General features: G+C 51.2%; 1 protein-coding gene and 1 long non-coding RNA gene across 3 annotated transcripts in view; one reads left to right on the plus strand and one right to left on the minus strand.

The window, feature by feature from the left end:
• Nucleotides 1-37: 37 nt before the first annotated feature.
• On the minus strand, nt 38-12,391 carry LOC135184393 (uncharacterized). Its single transcript, XR_010306023.1, has 3 exons — nt 12,302-12,391; nt 10,315-10,448; nt 38-314 (listed from the first exon to the last, which is right to left on the minus strand). It is a non-coding gene; the product is annotated as an uncharacterized LOC135184393 (long non-coding RNA).
• ZFPM1 (zinc finger protein, FOG family member 1) overlaps nt 11,472-18,855 on the plus strand; it is a 48,579-nt gene continuing 41,195 nt past the window's right edge. For both annotated transcript variants that reach the window (XM_064160097.1, XM_064160098.1), the window contains exon 1: nt 11,472-11,664. In XM_064160097.1, coding sequence (XP_064016167.1) covers nt 11,625-11,664 — 40 coding nt within the window. In that variant the 5' untranslated portion in view covers nt 11,472-11,624. The remainder of the gene's footprint in view (nt 11,665-18,855) is intronic.

Consider the following 18,855-nt stretch of genomic DNA (forward strand, 5'->3'; position numbering starts at 1 on the left):
GCTTAAATGAACTTGCACTGCAGCCTCTGTGAAATAGTTCGCTTTGTGTCTACTAATCTACTTTAATTCACCTGATTTATCATGCAAATGCCAGAACTTTGATGTTGCTGATGATTTTTCCTGAACCGAAATTGTAATCGCTTTGGGCAGACGGAGCCGTCGCGAGCAATTGCTTTATTGCAGAAGTGCTGAGGTTATGAGGATACTTGCAAATCTCAGACCCTTTTGAGTCTGTCTCTGTGTTATCTTTTGTACAAAGTACTTGAAGAGATGAACTTCATTCCCTAGACGTCTTATTCAGAAGGTGCAGTACACTGTAGAAAGCAAAGAAAAAAAAAAAGAAAAAAAAGAATGTTTTTTATTCTAATTATTATTATTATTATTTTATTCTGATTTTGTTTGGTTCATTTTGTTGGGTTGGGGTTTGGGGTTGGTTTTTTTTTTTGTTGTTGTTGTTAATGGAAGATTTTGCACAAACAATCCCAGGCGATTCGTTTAATTGGGAGCTGGCCTAAGAGATGATCCAATTCAAAGAGCCCCCCACCACCACCAAGAGAAAGAGAAAAAGAAACCCAACCAAACAAAAGCAATTAAATGAAGAGTGAAGTGCCCCGTTTGTTTTTTTTTTTGACAGCCATCCCCAGGAATTTGTCTTGACATCATCAAGAGAAGAACGAAAGCGGCTGGGAGGCTGCTGGAGCCCCTTCAGAAGACGCCGCTGCCGCTCTTTGACCACTGTAGATGATGTCACCAAAGAAGAGCCACCACCGTGAGCAAGCTGCACCTTGACATTTGTGACAATCTCTGAGTTGTTAGGGTTGTTGTTTTTTTAGTGTGTGTGTGTGTGTGTGTGTGTGTTTGTGTGTGAGTTTCCTTTTTGTTTGGGGGTCGTCGGGGGTGTGGGGGGAGATTTTGCGCAACAACAAAACTGTGCCAATTTACCGTGCCAATTTGCTAGGCTGAATCTGGAGTCTTGGGTCCAGTTCTGGGCAGCAACCACAAGTTGCCCATGAGCCAGCAAAATGCCCTCGTGGCCAAGAAAGCAAATGGCCTCCTGGGGATCATGAAGAAGAGTGTGAGCAGCAAGGTTCTCCTGCCCCTCTGCTCTGCCCTAGGGAGACCACAGCTGGAGAACTGGGTCCAGTTCTGGGCTCCCCAGTTCAATAGAGACAGAGAATTACTGGAGAGAGTCCAGTAGAGGCTACAAAGATGCTGAGGGACTTGGAGCATCTCTGTGAGGAGAAAAATCTGAGAGCCCTGGGGCTGTTTAGCCTGGAGAAGAGCAGCCTGAGAGAGGATCTGATCAATGCTCAGCAGGAGCTAAAGGGTGGAGGGCAAGAGGATGGAGCCAGACTCTTTTCAGTGGTGCCCAGTGACAGGACAAAGGGCACAAACTGTAACGCAGGAGGCTCCATCTCAGCATGAGAAGAAAATTCTTTGATGTGAGGGTGTTGGAGCCCTGGAGCAGACTGCCCGGAGAAGTTGTGGAGTCTCCTTCTCTGGAGAGATCCAAACCCACCAATCCACCTGGGCTTTGGGATCCTGGGCAACCTGCTGTAGGTGACCCCACTTTAGCCAGGGTGGGGAGGTGCTGGACAAGGTCATGTCCAGAAGTCTCTTCCAACCCCTACCATGCTGGGATTCTGTGACTGGGTACTGACCAATGCCTCAGTGGTATCCCAGCTAACCTCTCTCACTGTACCGAGTTAGTGGCTCTGTAGACATCTGCTTCTTACTACGCAGTTACTGGTGCTATTCTTCATCGTAATGTGAATACAGACTTCCTTGATCAAAAAATGAAAGGGAACCATTAAGAAGTTGCCATTACCCGGAAAAGAAAACAAGGCAGGAAAAAAAAAATGTTAACAAATCCATTTTAGAGGAAAAAAAAAATCAGTGATAGATTTCCTCTGTGCTGGTACTCCATGGTGTGGGCAAAGTGACGTCACGTTCCATGAGCACGTTCTGCAGGTGGACTTTTGAATCCAGAAAGAAATCTCAGGTGCAAAATGAGGACATGGAAGAGAATTACAATTACTATTGAAATACTCCCAAGTCAAGGAGGTGAAGTGATGCACTGATGTGATAGGAACAGTCAGAGTACTTTGCGTCTGTCCTGCAATTCTTATTGTTTGGGGGGAGGGGGGAGGGAGAGGGGAGGAGGAAACAAAAAGACAAAAAATATATAAAGTTAAACAAAAAAGAGGCTTTATTCTGTTAATATGTATCTTTACGATCCTTTGTATTGTACAAAACTATTGTAGGTAATTTACCTTGGGTGCAATGTCTTCTGTCAAAAGGTTTTATTTTGGTATCGTTTTCGTTTTGGTTTGTTTTGGTCCCAGAGAAGCAGAGAAGCGAGCAGGAGACGCCGTTTCTCTGCTGTCCTATGTGTGTGCTTTTAAAGTGCCTCTTTAATAATTGTTATAATAAAGTATGAGATGAGAATATGGGGTGGTGCTGTAAAATCCAACATGAGTAACCTTCTCAAATATATTCCAATATTTTCACAGAAATTCCCTGTCTGCCTGGTCTCTGGGGGATAGTTCTCCCTCGTCATCCTCTGTAGCCAACCGTCTCATCGTCCTCCACGTCTCTGCAACCCAACAGTGACATTTCTGATGGGTGGTGGAGTCACAGAATCAGAGAATCACAATGACTGGAATCACTGAGGTTGGGAATGACCTCTAAGGTCATCCAGTCCAACCATCCACCCAACACTACCATGCTTACTAAACGATGTCCCCAAATGCCATGTCTACACATTTTTGGAAGACTCTGCACAGCTTTGTGGTGCCCTCTGTTAAATGGCTGCAGGAGGATGGTGGTGCTGCTGCCGTCACCTTGCAATCATTTGCAAGTGGAGCTTCTTAGTGGTGAAGATGTTCACATATTGCCTCTTTCTCACTGCGTCTTGCCCAAGTCCTGCCAATGGCATGAGTGTCTTGCTTCCAGGGGGAAAGAAGTCCAACATGATGGACCAGTTTGGTCATTATCAATTGGTGATGGTCATGGTCCACTTTGGTCATCATCATGACAATGGCCTAATTTCTTTGTCATCAATTGGTGCTGATGGTGGTGCTGGCCCACTCTATCAGCCATGCATAGTGGTGATGGTATGGTGAAAGTGGCAGCTCAGTTTGCCCACCACCAATTTTGATGGTGATGGTCCAGTTTGCTTATCACCAGCTGATGAGGGTGGTGACCCTATTTGGTCAGCACCAACTGGTGATTGTGATGGTAATGATGATGGTGTGTGTGATGGCGATAGTAACACCTGAGTTTGCTCTTCACCAAGTGATGGTGATGGTGGTGGTGATGGTAACACCCCAATTTGATCATCACCAACTGGTGATTGTGATGGTAATGATGATGGTGTGTGTGATGGTGATAGTAACACCTGAGTTTGCTCTTCACCAAGTGATGGTGATGGTGGTGGTGATGGTAACACCCCAATTTGATCATCACCAACTGGTGATTGTGATGGTAATGATGATGGTGTGTGTGATGGTGATAGTAACACCTGAGTTTGCTCTTCACCAAGTGATGGTGATGGTGGTGGTGATGGTAACACCCCAATTTGATCATCACCAACTGGTGATTGTGATGGTAATGATGATGGTGTGTGTGATGGCGATAGTAACACCTGAGTTTGCTCTTCACCAAGTGATGGTGATGGTGGTGGTGATGGTAACACCCCAATTTGATCATCACCAACTGGTGATTGTGATGGTAATGATGATGGTGTGTGTGATGGCGATAGTAACACCTGAGTTTGCTCTTCACCAAGTGATGGTGATGGTGGTGGTGATGGTAACACCCCAATTTGATCATCACCAACTGGTGATTGTGATGGTAATGATGATGGTGTGTGTGATGGCGATAGTAACACCTGAGTTTGCTCTTCACCAAGTGATGGTGATGGTGGTGGTGATGGTAACACCCCAATTTGATCATCACCAACTGGTGATTGTGATGGTAATGATGATGGTGTGTGTGATGGCGATAGTAACACCTGAGTTTGCTCTTCACCAAGTGATGGTGATGGTGGTGGTGATGGTAACACCCCAATTTGATCATCACCAACTGGTGATTGTGATGATAATAGCGATGATGGTAATGGCCCAGTTTGGACGTCAACCATTGATGGTGATGGGCCAGTTTGGTCATCATTGCAATGTTGGGTCCTCATCAACTTTGATGGTGACAGTGGTAGTGGTGGTGGTGACAGGACAGTTTGGCCATCATCAATTGGTGATGATGATGGGATGGTTTGCTTATCACCAATTTTGATTGTGATGATAGTATGGATCATTTTGGTCACCACCAGCTGGTGATTGTGATGGTAACGCCCCAGTTTGGTTGTCACCAACTGGTGATTGTGATGATGATACTGATGGTGGTGATGGCAACAGCCCCATTTGCTCATCAACGATTCAGGATTGTGATGACCTATCTTGGTGATAGTGATAATGATGGTGATGGTGGTGCTGAGGGGCCAGTTTGGTCATCATCAATTGTTGATGACAGTAGCCCAGTTTGCACATCACCAACTTCTTCTTTCAATGGTGATGACCCAGTTTGGTTATCGCCAATTTTGATCATGACAGTGATAGTGCTGGTGATGATGGCGCGTGGCCAGTTTGGTGGTGGTGATGATCATGGGCCAGTTTGGTCATCACCAATTTTTATGGTGATGGTGACGGTGACGGTGATGGTGATTGTGTGGGCCCATTTGGTCACCACCAACTGGTGATTGTGAAGGTGATGATGATCATGATGGTGATGGTAACAGTGACAGTGTGGGCCCATTTGCTCACCACCAACTGGTGATTGTGAAGGTGATGATGACCATGATGGTGATGGGGACAGTGATTGTGATGGTAACAGTGACAGTGTGGGCCCATTTGGTCACCATCTATTGGTGATTGTGATGGTGATGATCATCGTGATGGTGATGATCATCATTATGGTGATGGGGTCAGTGATAGTGTGGGCCCATTTGGTTACCACCAACTGATGATTGTGATGGTGATGATCATGATGATGATGGTGACAGTGATAGTGATGGTGATGGTAACAGTGACAGTGTGGGCCCATTTGCTCACCACCAACTGGTGATTGTGATGGTGATGATCATCATGATGGTGATGGGGACAGTGGTAGTGATGGTGATGGTAACAGTGACAGTGTGGGCCCATTTGCTCACCACCAACTGGTGATTGTGAAGGTGATGATCATCATGATGGTGATGGGGACAGTGGTAGTGATGGTAACAGTGAGAGTGTGGGCCCATTTGGTCACCATCAGTTGGTGATTGTGAAGGTGATGATGATCAGCATGATGGTAATGGAGACAGTGATAGTGATGGGGACAGTGACAGTGTGGGCCCATTTGCTCACCACCAACTGGTGACTGCAATGGTGATGATGATCATGATGGTGACAGGGGAAGTGGTGGTGACAGCCCAGTTTGCTCATCCCCAGTTTGTCCTCAAGCTAACCTCTACCAGCTGAGTGCTGAAGTCTGACAGTGGGAGGCTGGCCCAGAGCTGGACATGTTATAGTCTTTAATTACCACTGCAATCACAGCATTTCAACGCTGTCAGCGAGAGATAGCTCCCAACCGCCGCCTCGAATCCTTCCCCACTTGGGGCTTGTAACTCAAACTGCCGGATTAATTTGATTAATTGATAGAATTATTTTCCAAACTACTCTTTTGTTTATGGAAGCTTAAAATGCTTGCTGCCTGCACCCTCCTGGTGTGTTGCAGAGTGGAGATAAAGTGGCTGAAAATAATTAGTATGGCTTAATTTAGGGGTGTGGGGGGGAAATAAAAGTATAACCTCAGAAGAATTTTGCAGCGAATTTAAGGCAGAGCTGTTTGGCTTTGTTTTGGCAGGAAATATGATGGGGTTGGAAATAGGACTTTTATGTTTTGCCTCTGCAGTATTTCACCAAGGCAGGAGGGTTTTGGAGTATTTCATGCTTGGTGGTTACTGTGGCACCTCTTCGCCTCCGGATTCCTGGAATTTCCTAGGATTTGGTTTCCTGAGCACCTAACAAGGAAGTCTTCTGGGAGGAAGAGGTTTAATGAAGGGGTTGGAACCACCCCCGAGGCCCATGGGTTGGGTGTGGGGACACCATCCTATAGCATCACCTACCTTCCCGCAGCACAGGTCAGGAATGATGCTCACTTGCGTACCAGATTCTGATCCCCAGGGAGGCACTAGCATCAGCTCCCAAGGCTGAAATACTCTGTTCTGCCATTTTTCCTTTAAATAAGAGGGGGTTTCCCCCATCTTCACCCCATTGCTCTCACCCACATCCCCTCTGTGGTCTCAGTGCCTGCTGAATTCATGACACCCCCCCCAATCAGCTCCCTAAGTCCTCCCCTGGTTTGCTGAGTCCCACATTATCCAGCAGCACTTGTCACTTGGAAGGTCCCTGTCAACATAATTCCATCGAGGAAGGCAAAGCTTCTCCCAGCTGCAGATTAACTCAGTGCTCAGCGGGTGCCAGCCACACAAAAAGAGGGGGGGAACCCCTGGGACCTTGGGGGTCCTCAGAGCTGCATCCCATTGGGATGCATCATCCTCACCCAAACCCACACACCCTCCACAGATGGGGGTGATCCTTCAGCCTACCCCAAGGGGGCTGCAGGGTGTCTGGGTTTGAATGGATGATGCTTGGCACTGCACAGAGCACCTTAGGGAGTCTCTTGGCTTCTTGCCACCCCCTACATCCTTCTCAAGCTGCTGCTTGCTGTTCAAGCTCCCCCACCCCAACCAGCCTTTCTTCTCAGCTGTACACCCAGGTTTCCAAGCTGGAGGTGCTTTAAGCCTCTCCACAAAGTCTGGAGGATAATGGGATCCACCATGGTTGTCACACTGCTAGCAGGGGCTCAAGATTTATGTTCTTTTTCTTTGCTCTTGAGTCAAATCTACCCAGTCCTTGCACAGCAGGAATTTAAGTCCCAGCTCCTGTGTCCCCTTGGCTATATGTGCGTGACAAGGACCAAGTGTGTCCATGGGCTCCAGCATCCTGATGCTGAGTTGCCTTCAGTCAGGTAAACACCAGGCCCAGAGAAGGTAGTTTTGGGGGAGCACACATCTGGAGCTGCCATTCTGCCAACAGCAATGCATCCCCCAACCTGCAGCCCATTTTCTCTGCTTGATGCCCTGGAATGGTGGGATCAGTTCTGTTGTAGGCTAAAGCATCATCCCTGTAGTGGGAAGGGAGAAGCAGGGGGCAGGGGGAGAAGGGAATGAGCACTGAGGAATCCCAGCCTTGAATTTGGCAGGTGGGGGGCTGCTCATCCTCATGTTCCCACCAGGCCTCAGTAACTTCCAGTATCATCTTGCATCTTTCGTTTTAACCTAATGGTCTCTGTACTGCCACTGCAGCTCCCAGAAGATCCAAGTCCCACAGCAGTATCTCTGCACAGGATATGCCCAAGCAGCAGAGGGGCATCCTCGAGCCATGCTCAAGTCACATCCTAGCAGTGGAGGAACATACTCAAGCTGTGCCCAAGCCACAGCTGTCCACAGGCTGCTGGAACCTGCACAGGTCTGAGCCACAGGGAGGTGAGAAGTGGCATCCAGGACGATGTCCTCCAGACAGTAGGTGGCAGGGCTGCTGCCTACCCCACCCCTAATGGGCCCTAATGGCACCTAGATGCCATCCTTCCCTCTTGGGGCAAAACCCTAAGCCATGACTTTTTTGTAGCTGGAAAGATCTGTTTCTACAGCCCCAGAGAAACAATATTAGGGCATGGTGACACTGTCTGGGGCAACTCATGGCCCTGTGGGCACCCAGCCCTCCCCACGGCTCTCAGCGCAGCACCTCAGCATCCCCACCCCTCACCCATGGAATATCACTGAGGTTTTAGCTTTCCCCATTTACATTCCTCTGCCAACACCTCCCCTCCCTGCTCCCCTAATAATACACACAGACACACACACACACTCACTCTTCAGATTAATTGGCACTAACACAAATGTCCCCAGCTCCATAAAAAGATGTCACCTCGCCCAGAGCGGGGGAAGGGGCGGCTGGCGCATTATCTCTGCTCTGCAGGCGTGTAATTCACTCCTCGGGAAAACACGCTATTTGTTCTGGTACCCGAGAACAATCTCTTGGCAAACACAGCGGGATCAGGGAGGAGGGGGGCAAAAGAGAAAGAACCAAACACCAAACCCACCCACCCACTATGCTGGTGTTGATTGTCCCCCTGTGGGAACGTCCACGGGTCCTTTCGCGTGGCCGAGTGGGATGTGGCAGGGTGATGGAACAAGGAGATGTGTGGCTTGGAGATGTTCTCCACATTGGGATTCAGGCCTGGTTTGATGCCACTGGGAGTTCTCAGGGGTGGGAGGATGTCCCCACACTAGGATCTAGCCCTGGTTTGATGCCACTGCAAACTCCCAATTCTGGGGGGAGGTGGATCTAAGAGGCTTTGGGAAGGTGCCAAAACACTGATTAAAAGGACACTGGGAAGGAATGTGGAAGAACTGCAACCTGTTTCTCTCCAGAGCAGGGTTGTGTGCCCACCTTGGGCTCACACCAACTCCATCAAGGCTTTTGCAGCATCTGATGGCAGGGGAGAGATCCAGCCCCCGAAGCTGTGACAACAACTGAGGTACGTCCCCTTGGCCCCTCGAGGGGTGCTCTTGCTACTGTTTCCAGCACAAAGATGTGGGAATAGCCAACATCCCCTGCTCCCTTCTGAGGAGGGGATATGTGGATGTCTTCTTAGTGTCCACTTGTCCCCAGCTCCTCCAGTTTCATGCAATTACTGGTGTTGATTTAAATTGAGTGGTTGGTCTAATTGTCTTGTTGGAAGCAAACGTGCCAGGTAAATAATGTGGGTGATGGGAGAGGTGTCAGCAGGCGATGCTGTGGATGTGCTGGAGGATCCAGTATAGGCTGGATGTTAGGAAGAACTAACAGAGAGAGTGATTTGGCATTGGAATGGGCTGCCCAGGGAGGTGGTGGAGTCACCATCCCTGGAGGTGTTCAAGAAAAGCCTGGACGAGGCATTTAGTGTCATGGTCTAGTTGACTGGCTAGGGGTGGGTGATAGGTTGGACTGAATGATCTTGGAGGTCTCTTCCAACCTGGTTGATTCTATGATTCTCTGATTCTATCTGCAGCACTGCACTAGCAGTTGACCCCAAAATACCCACAGCCATGCTGGGGAGGGGATGGAGACCTCCAAAACTGGCTGAGCTCCAGCCAAAAACCAGCCATCCAAATCAGCTCCCAGTCACTCCCCACAGCTGATGCAAAGCAGAGGCCACTCAAGTCTCCTTGCATGGAACCTTGTGAAGCCATCGTGGCCTGACACTTGATTTCATCATGATGGCAGGTAAGGGAAGGGCTCAGGAAGCAGAGCTGTCTGCCCTGGGGTGGGATGGTCTCCGGGAAGGCTGCGATTCGGGGTCAAACGAGGTGAAAGACACCGTAAGGGTCATTCTGGGGGCTGGCTGGCCAAGCCTTGTCCTCACAGCAGCTCCCTCCCTCAATGGTTCTTTTTTTGTTTCTCCCCTGGAACTCTTCTTAATTCCTAACTTAATTTCTTTTGACATCCTCATTGCCGGCTTGACCTCTTTACTGGGAATCATGTGCTGCTTAAAACTCATTATCCCACCAATGGAACAGGAAGTTAATTAAAAACCCTTCAGAAAAAAAAAAAAGAAAGAAAGAGGAGAGAGAGGGAGGAGAGGAAAGGGGGAAAAAATGAAAGGAAAAGAAAAAAAAGAAGCCAACCTGGCACACCCTGTGCGCAGGGACTGATGGAGAAAGGAGCCAGTAGTGTGCTCTTGTGGCCAGGAAGGACAATGGTCTCCTGGGGATCATCAAGAACATTGTGGCCAGCAGGTCAAAGGAGGTTCTCCTGCCTGTCTACTCTGCCCTGGTGAGGCCACAGCTGGAGTGCTGGGTCCAGTTCTGGGCTCTCCAGTTGAAGAGAGACAGGGAACTACTGGAGAGAGTGCAGTGGAGGCTGCAAGATGCTGAGGGGACTGGAGAATCTCAGTGAGGAGGAAAGGCTGAGAGAGCTGGGGCTGTTTAGCCTGGAGAAGAGCAGACATTGCTGAACAATGCTCGGCAAGAAATAAAGGGTGGAGGGCAAGAGGATGGGGGCAGATTCTTCTCAGTGGTGCCCAGCAATGGGAAAGAAGCAGTGGGCACAAACTGGAGGTTCCATCTGAGCAGGAAGAGAAACTCCTTTGCTGTGAGGATGCTGGGGCCCTGGAGCAGACTTGCACAGAGAGGTTGTAGAGTCTCCTTCTCTGGAGAGATTTCAAACCCACCTGGATGTCGCAGTCCTCAGCAATCTGCTTTGGGATGCTGCTGCTGAGGACCTTAGCATCCCTCCATTGTCCCTCTGAGAGGTCACTCTGCCTTGAACGTAGAATTCAAAAGTGTAACTTTTTGGACCATCCATCTACAAACAAGCAGGATTTAAGAGGGATTTGAGAGCTCAAAGAGAAGGACGGGAAACCCATGGAATGATCCCAGCAGAATGGATTGAGGTCCCAGAAGGGGGCGCTGGTGGTCCTATGGGAATTTAGCACCTTCCAGAAGGGGGCGTGAGGGTGCAAAGGATGATTTGGACCATACAGGGGAGCTTGGGGACATCGTGGGAGTGGTTTGGGTCCCAAAGAGGGACCGTGATCCCAAAGGAGGATCTTAAGAACACTAAAAGGTGTCTGTGGTCCCACGGGAGGGGCTTGAAGACCACAAGGCAGGACTGGAGTCCCAGTGGAAGGGTTTGTGGACTGCAAAAAACGCTTGAAGAGTGCAAAGGGACAGTTGAGGACATGCAGGAGGAGCTTGGGAACACCAAGGAGCGTTTTGAATGTGCCAAAGAGGGAGTTTGGGACGCACAGGTGGGGCTTGAGGGCACTAAGGAGGGGAACGGAGTCCCACAGTGGGGGTTGGACACCCCAAACTTGGAATTTGGGACACGCAGGATGGACTTGGGGACATCAAGAGCAGTCAGGCACAGGCAGTAGATGTTGGAGACCCAAAGGAAGGGTTTGGAGACGCAAAAAAAGGGCAGCTGGGGACACGCGGGGGGCACTTGGGGACCCCAAGAAGGCAGAACAGGAGCCGGAAGAGGAGGGGGCCAGGATCCCAGCTCCGAGCGGTGTGGCTCCCACGGGAAAGGGGCGTTAGGACCCCAAAGCGCGGCTCGGCACAGGCAGCGCAGCCCAGCGCCGCGGGAGGCGCCCGCTGCCGCCCCCCGGCCCGCCTCGAGCCCCGCCCAGCCGCGGGCCCGCCCCTTCCCCGGCTCCGCCCCGCGCCGTTGGCTCCGCCATCCGGTGGGCGGTGCCCGGCGGGGGAGCGGCGGCCTATGGGCGGCCGCGGCGGTGCGCGGCGGGGGGACGCTCCGCCCCCGTGGAACGCTCCGCGGGTTTGAGCCGCCGCGGCCGCCCCATTGAGAAAAATCCCGCGGCGGCGGCGGCTGCGCTCCGCCGCGCACGGCCCCGGCCCCGGCCCCGGCAGTACGGGAGGCTGGGCGGGCGGGCATGAAAACAACCGGGGGCCCGCCCGCCGCCACCCACCTGCCGCCCGCCCAGCCGCCAGCCGGGGCGTCGGGCTCGCCCCTCGCCGAGCGATGTCCAGGAGGAAACAGAGCAACCCCCGGCAGATCAAACGTGAGTTTTACCGGTACCGACAACCCCCTGCCGCCGGCTTCCCCCTTCTTTACTGCATCCCCATACAGCACCTTCCCACCCTTCTAGTACTCCCTACCCCCATCCCCCCCGGTACTCCCTGATCCTCTAATATTCCCTAACCCTACCTCCGGTATTCACTCACCCCCTGCTTCGTATTTCCTGACCCCTCTCCCTCCCTGGTCTTCCTCCCCCATATTCGCTGCTTTCCCTTCCAGTGTTACCCCTCCTTGTACCCACCCCGGACGGTCGCCGTAGGTGCACGTTCCTGCTACCGGTCTCCTGCTTTAGTCTCTGTCCCTGCCGCCTCCCTTTCTCCGCCTCCCCTTCCCTCCCCCCCCCCTCCCGCCGCCAGCGCGGTGGCTCCGGTACCGGCTCCCGATGGGGGCCCCGATAAGGCTTTAAAATATTCCGTTCTGCAAGTCCCGTCCTGATAACATCGCTCTGTCGGGACGGCCTGAAATTGTGATCTTATCGCCCTCGCCTGCCTCCCTCCCATCCTACGTGAGCTGGGGCGAGGGGCTTCCCAAACCTTCCCCCACCCCGAGGCACCACAAATTCACGCCGGGCCACCCCCAGCCCTGACAGCATCTCCTCACCCTGGCCGCAGTACCCTCACCTTGCCAGGGGATCTCCTTTGTGCGAGGACACTACGGGTGCCACCAGCTGCCTCGTGCCATCGTCCCGCTGACGGCCATCATGCCCGCTGACCACGGTGGCCTCAAGCTTTCACTGTGCCCAATGACACCCACACACACACACACCTCCTGCCTGGCTCCCGGTTGGGTGTGGATAGAGTGATGATGACAGCCCAGGCCAGCAGCAGGAGTGACCGCCATGAGGTCCTACAGGACTTGGGCTACCATCTGGGTCACCCCATCTCCAAAGAGCTGTCGCCCCCCACGATCCAACCCATCAGCCAGCATCTGCGCTGGTCCCCTGGGGATGCACCGCGTGCACCCGGGAATTCTGCAAAGTGCTGGAAGTTTGTCAGTGTCGAGCTCAGCCTGGTGTCTCTCCTTCCTGCCTGGTTCTCTCTGTGTGTGCATGTTTTTCTTTTCCCCCTCGAGTCGATGGAAGCTGGAGATAAGAGGTTGATGGGAGGATAGGGAAGGCTGGCCACCATGTGATAATCTCGCTTTATCTTTCTCTTGAAATAATTGCAAGGCTGAGTTGCACCTACCTGTTTCCCTGCCTGGGGTGATTGCTCTGGTGATAAAGCTCAGCTAGACTTTTACCCGGGTAGAGTTAAAAATAGTCCCAAGCTGCCTCCTAGAGTTATTTTTTTTATTGGGTTGTTGTGTTTTGGGGTTTTTTTTGCTGGTTGATAGTGTTGGGTGGCTTGGTTCCCCCCCCCCCCCCTTCTTTATCCAACTTCCACGCCTTTATTTCGGCAAAAAGCCCAGCTCCATCCTGCTCCTCAAACTGAGATATTTGTGACTGAAGGCTCTCAACGACCGCAGCTGTGCGAGGTGAACGTGCTGGTGGACACCCATCCACCTCGGTGGGCAGAAAGTGGGGCTGGCTGAGGCCGTGGCAGCTCAGTTGGGTGCGGGTGGCTCCGTATCTCCTTCCTGGGCTGCTTTTCTGTAGCGATGTGAAGAAATGATAAAAAGTGGGAGGCTGATCTCAGGCCGCCGGCGATGGCCAAAAGTGATTAAAAGCTTGAAAGCTTGGAACCTTTCCTGTATGTGTCAACATGAAAACAGTCATTAGAGGCGGCGAGCGCGGCCAGAGAGCTCCTTTGCCGCTGCCTGCGACGGCTCTGCGCGCCGGGGGAAGGTATGCATGAATCAGGGCTCTGGTAACCAGACTCCTCTCATGTGCAGACCGGACCTGTTTCCACAAAGTCTATCCTTAGCTATCATCTTGGTTGGAGCATTAAAAACCTTCCTCCAGATTGCTATCTGCTGATTTTATTTTAATTCTTTTTTTTTTTTTTTTTTCGCTGCTGCTGCTTTTTTTTCTCTCTTTCCCTTGGTGTGTGACGTGATGATCCTGCTCTTAGCTTCAGCTCTTCCGGGGGTTTCACTGGGTGGGAATTTTTCCTTTGGTTTGCTTTTTTCCCCTTTTTTTTTTCTGGGGGGGGGGAGGGGAATTGTTCGGGATATTCTTTCTGTCTTTCTCTCTTTCTTTCTGTCTTTCTCTCTTTCTGTCTTTCTCTCTGTCTTTCTCTCTTTCTCTCTGTCTTTCTTTCTCTCTGTCTTTCTCTCTCTCTGTCTTTCTCTCTCTCTCTCTGTCTTTCTCTCTCTCTGTCTTTCTCTCTCTCTGTCTTTCTCTCTCTCTGTCTTTCTCTCTCTCTCTCTGTCTTTCTCTCTCTCTCTCTGTCTTTCTCTCTCTCTCTCTGTCTTTCTCTCTCTCTCTCTGTCTTTCTCTCTCTCTCTCTGTCTTTCTCTCTCTCTGTCTTTCTCTCTCTCTGTCTTTCTCTCTCTCTGTCTTTCTCTCTCTCTGTCTTTCTCTCTCTCTGTCTTTCTCTCTCTCTGTCTTTCTCTCTCTCTGTCTTTCTCTCTCTCTCTCTGTCTTTCTCTCTCTCTCTCTGTCTTTCTCTCTCTCTCTCTGTCTTTCTCTCTCTCTCTCTGTCTTTCTCTCTCTCTCTGTCTTTCTCTCTCTCTGTCTTTCTCTCTCTCTGTCTTTCTCTCTCTCTCTCTGTCTTTCTCTCTCTCTCTCTGTCTTTCTCTCTCTCTCTCTGTCTTTCTCTCTCTCTCTCTGTCTTTCTCTCTCTCTCTCTGTCTTTCTCTCTCTCTCTCTGTCTTTCTCTCTCTCTCTCTGTCTCTCTCTCTCTCTGTCTTTCTCTCTCTCTGTCTTTCTCTCTTTCTCTCTGTCTGTCTGTCTTTTTCTTTTTTCTTCTTTCTTTCCTCTTCGTCTTTCTCTAACTTTTTTTTTCCCTTTTCTTTTCTTTTTTCGCTTTTATTTTTTCTGTGAGCTCGATGCGATGCACAGATAGGCTGGCGGGGAGATCGCCGGGAGAGCGGCCGATCGCCAGCACTGATAAGACAAAGATCACACACACCGGGCTATATTTAACCAACTGCTTTAACCTCCTTCTTCTTCTTCTCCTCTCTTCTTTTGCTTTTTTGGAGCAACGATGGAGACCTGCAACTCAGGGTCACTCCAAACCTCCCGCCCCCACCTTGAGGAGCACCCACTCTGCCCAGTAAGGCTTTGAAAGCCGATTGCCACAGGATGGTGGTTTCTGATAGAGGAAAAAACCAAACCAACACTCAGAGCTTTAATATATTTACTTTTATAGGGTATCTACCCTGGGGAGGGACACACACACTTCTTTTTCACTTCCCACCCCATCCCTAGCTGTCAAACCCTCCCTGCAGCTGCCGCTGCTGCTTTATAGGCTTGGTGGTTTGGTTTAATTCTTCTCTTTTTCTCTTTATTTTGTTTTCTTGTCTTTTGTTCTGCTGGTAGATAGATGTGAGGGGCTGATAGAGCTCGGGAGCTGATCTCCAGCCCAGATTACAGAGTGTATTTATTAACTTCAAACAGGGGAGCGCGGGCGATGAGCAAGGCTGGGGCGGCTGCTCCTGCTGCTGCTGCCGCTGTGCGCGCCCCAGCGCCGGGTCCTGCGATGGGGACTTGATAAGGACGAGATCCATCTCATCATGCTCATCTTCATCTCTTTTCCTCGTACGGATATATTGTACTTTATTTGTTCTCCCAAAATGACGCGGAAATAAGCGTTTGTGCACCATTTGCAGGGGCCTGCTTCTGGGTTTGGGGACTTGTTTCCTTGTTTCCCTCCATTTTTTTCCTCCTTTTATTCTCCTTTTTATTCCCTTTTTCCTTTTTTTTTTTTTTTCCCTCTGCTTCCTCCTTTTTCCTCCTTTTTCCTCCTTTTTCCTCCTTTTTCCTCCTTTTTCCTCCTTTTTCCTCCTTTTTCCTCCTTTTTCCTCCTTTTTCCTCCTTTTTCCTCCTTTTTCCTCCATTTTCCTCCTTTTTCCTCCTTTTTCCTCCTTTTTCCTCCTTTTTCCTCCTTTTTCCTCCTTTTTCCTCCTTTTTCCTCCTTTTTCCTCCTTTTTCCTCCTTTTTCCTCCTTTTTCCTCCTTTTTCCTCCTTTTCCTCCTTTTTCCTCCTTTTTCCTCCTTTTTCCTCCTTTTTCCTCCTTTTTCCTCCTTTTTCCTCCTTTTTCCTCCCTCTTTTTTCAAGCTTTCTGTTGCTTGGGGTTTTTTTTCCCTAGCGTTTTTATTTTTTCTGCACTGCTCTCAGCTGCAGCTGATCCCAGCTCTGATAAGCTTCCACCAAAACCGATCTCCATCCTGATAGCGATTGTCAGGGCAGATAGGAACCAACTTATCTCTCCACACCAGACCCGAACAGGATTTGCTCCAACAACAAACACAGCAAAGAAAAAAGGGGCAAAAGGGCTCCAACAGTTTGTTCCATCACAAATACGCTTAACGCAGACGCCTTAATTATCTGCTTTGGGATGGGGGGAGGAGGGGGGCAGCTGCATTTCTATTTCTCAAGGTGTTTATTCGGAGGTTTTTTTTATTCCCCCAACCCCATCTGTGCCAAGCTCTCCCCAGCACCCTCTTATCAGCTGCAGATGTTGCATTAGTTCGATGAGAGGCTTTGACTTTCTTTTTCGATCCTTATCTCCCATTCTGCTCGGCTGAGCCGGGGTGAAGCCTGGGCGGGGGGGGGGGGGAGCTGGGGGGGTGATGAAGGCACCGTCGTCTTTTGTGTGTGTGGATTTTCTTTAATTGCTATTAGATGGTGTTAGATAGCGAGGGCGATCTGTGCAGCTCAGCCTCTCGGTGAGGTGGAGTGAGGTGGTTTTGTATTTTAATTCCACACCCCCACCCCCCCCGCTCCCCTTTGCTCTTTCGCAAATTTGGCTGCGGCCCTGGTGCTGCCTGGGCTCTGCTGTGGTGTCAGGGAAGGGGGTCTCGATGCCAGCAAAAGGGGTCGTGTTGTTGGGCAAGGGGGTTGTGGTGTCAAGGAAAGGGTTTGTGCTGCTGGGCAGGTGGTTGCAATGCCAGGGAAGGAGATCACAGTGCCAGGGGAAGGGAGTCATGATGCAAGAAAAGGAGATCATGGTAGGGGAAAAGGGGTCTCGATGCCAGGTCATGGTGTTGGGGAAGGAGTTGTGGTGCCAGGGGAAGGGGTTGAGGTGCTGGGCAGGGGGTCTTAATGCTAGAAAGGGAGATCGTGGTGCAAGGGAAGATGGTCATGGTGCTAGTAAAGGAAGTGTTGATATAAGGGAAGGGGTTGTGATGCTAGAGAAGGTGCTCCTAGTGCCAGGTAAGGGGGTCACGGTGCTGAGAAGGGGGTCTTGGTGTTGGGTTAGAGAGGGCCACAGTGTCAGGGAAGGGACTGTGGTGTTGAGCAGGGAGTTACAATGCCAGGGAAAGTCATGGTGCCAGAAAGAGGACCTTAATGCCAGGGATGGGGGTTGTGATGTTGGGGAAGAGGGTCTTGATGCCAGACCAGGGGTCACAGTGCCAAGGAAAGGGTTTAAGATGCTAGGCAAGGGATCGTGGACTGGTCAGGGTGTCTTAGTGCCAGCCAGGGGTCGTCCTGCCCAGGAGCTGGGAGAAATTGCATTTCTTGCAGAGCCTGACAGTGGCCAACCAGAGTCTATTTTTGGCAGCAGTGTGGTGAGCTGGTGGCGTGGGATGCTGCAGGCACGCCTCCTGCCTGCTCCTTTTGCTCCTTGAGTTGTTCCTTTCCTTTTGGTCCATGCCTTTTTCCTTCCCCCTACACCACTGCACTTCTCCATTTCCTTCACCCTCCTGCCTGCCTCAGTTTCCCCATCCAGGTCTACCAGGGAGGGACTGCTCCAGGCTGAGGTGGGCAGTGGAAAGGTGTATTACCCTGGGCTGCTCTGCTGGATGGGGAGGGTTTGCTCCCTGCTCCCCAGGGATGAGGTGGATGCAGGCAGTCTCCAGCTCCACTCCCCAAACTGGTATTTTCTGTCTTCCCTAAGGACAGCCTTGGTGTTACAGCCCACCGTGCCCCACTGCTGGCATCCCAAGGGTGACATCACTGTGTCCCATGTGTTTGCTGCACCCACGGGTGCTACCTGCATGCCAACCCCTCCCTCTTGTGCAAACGTCCCCCCTCCCCAAGGCATTTGCCAGCCCTGACTTGGTGGCCTCCCATAGTGATGGCAGGGGTGCAGGCAGCATAGCCTTGTGGCACATCTGCCCCCGCAGCAGCTCAGCCCATCCCAGATGCCACCAGCCTTTTGGGATGCAGTATCTGGGACTCCTAGGGGTGAGAACCCATCATGGTCCCAACAGGATGGGACAGGGACAGTGACCCCTAGGCCGGGCTGTGCTGGTGGGAGCTCTCCCAGCTGTCACCCATCTCCTGATCGTGGTGATCTCCTCCGGTTGTCACCAGATGGTTCCTCATGGCAAGTTGGTAGCACCACACAGAAGCCATGGTCCTGTTTGGTGTCAGGTTTGGATGGTGTTGGAAGAAGTTTCTCTTCCATGACCAGTTGTGCAGGCATGAATATCTTTGTGGGATGGGAGAGGGATCGGCACCATGCTCAGCACCTGGTGGCCAAGGGGACAGCTCACCATGGCTGCTCTCTGGGACACTATATACATTTACAAAGCTTTCAGCCACCATGTGCCACCAACTTTGTGCTCTAACGGCCATGGGAGACACATCATGGCTGTCCCACTTGGCTAATTCCCTTAAGAACCTGTTTTGGGACCCTATTTGGGGTGTATCCCCAGGATGTCCCTTCCCAGCCATTCCCATCAGGTGAGGAGGATGTGTGCAAGATGCTCAGAGGGCAGTTGCCAGCCTCAGGCTGACCTCTGCCAGGGCCAGAGGAAGTGGCCTCAATCTGCACTAGGGGAGGTTTAGGTTGGCTCTTAGGAGCAGCTTCTTTACTGAAAGAGCACTCAGGCATTGGAAGAGGCTGCGCAGGGAGGCAGCGGAGGCAGCATCCCTGGAGTGGTTTCCAAGCTGTGGAGATGTGGTGCTGAGGGACATGATTTAGTGGACATGGTGATGTTGGGTTGATGCTTGGACTTGATGAGGTCTTAGAGGTCTTTTCCACCCTTAATGATCCTATGTGGGGCACCGAGCAGCGTGGCAAAACCAGTTCTGCCGAGAGCCCTGGTGCACGTCCCCGCTGGCAGCCATGGGGCGGGAAGGCGGCGCTGGCAGCCACGGCAGCTTTGGCAAGTCCGCTGCTTC

The sequence above is a fragment of the Pogoniulus pusillus genome, chromosome 20 (genome assembly GCF_015220805.1).
Source record: "Pogoniulus pusillus isolate bPogPus1 chromosome 20, bPogPus1.pri, whole genome shotgun sequence".
Taxonomy (NCBI): domain Eukaryota; kingdom Metazoa; phylum Chordata; class Aves; order Piciformes; family Lybiidae; genus Pogoniulus; species Pogoniulus pusillus.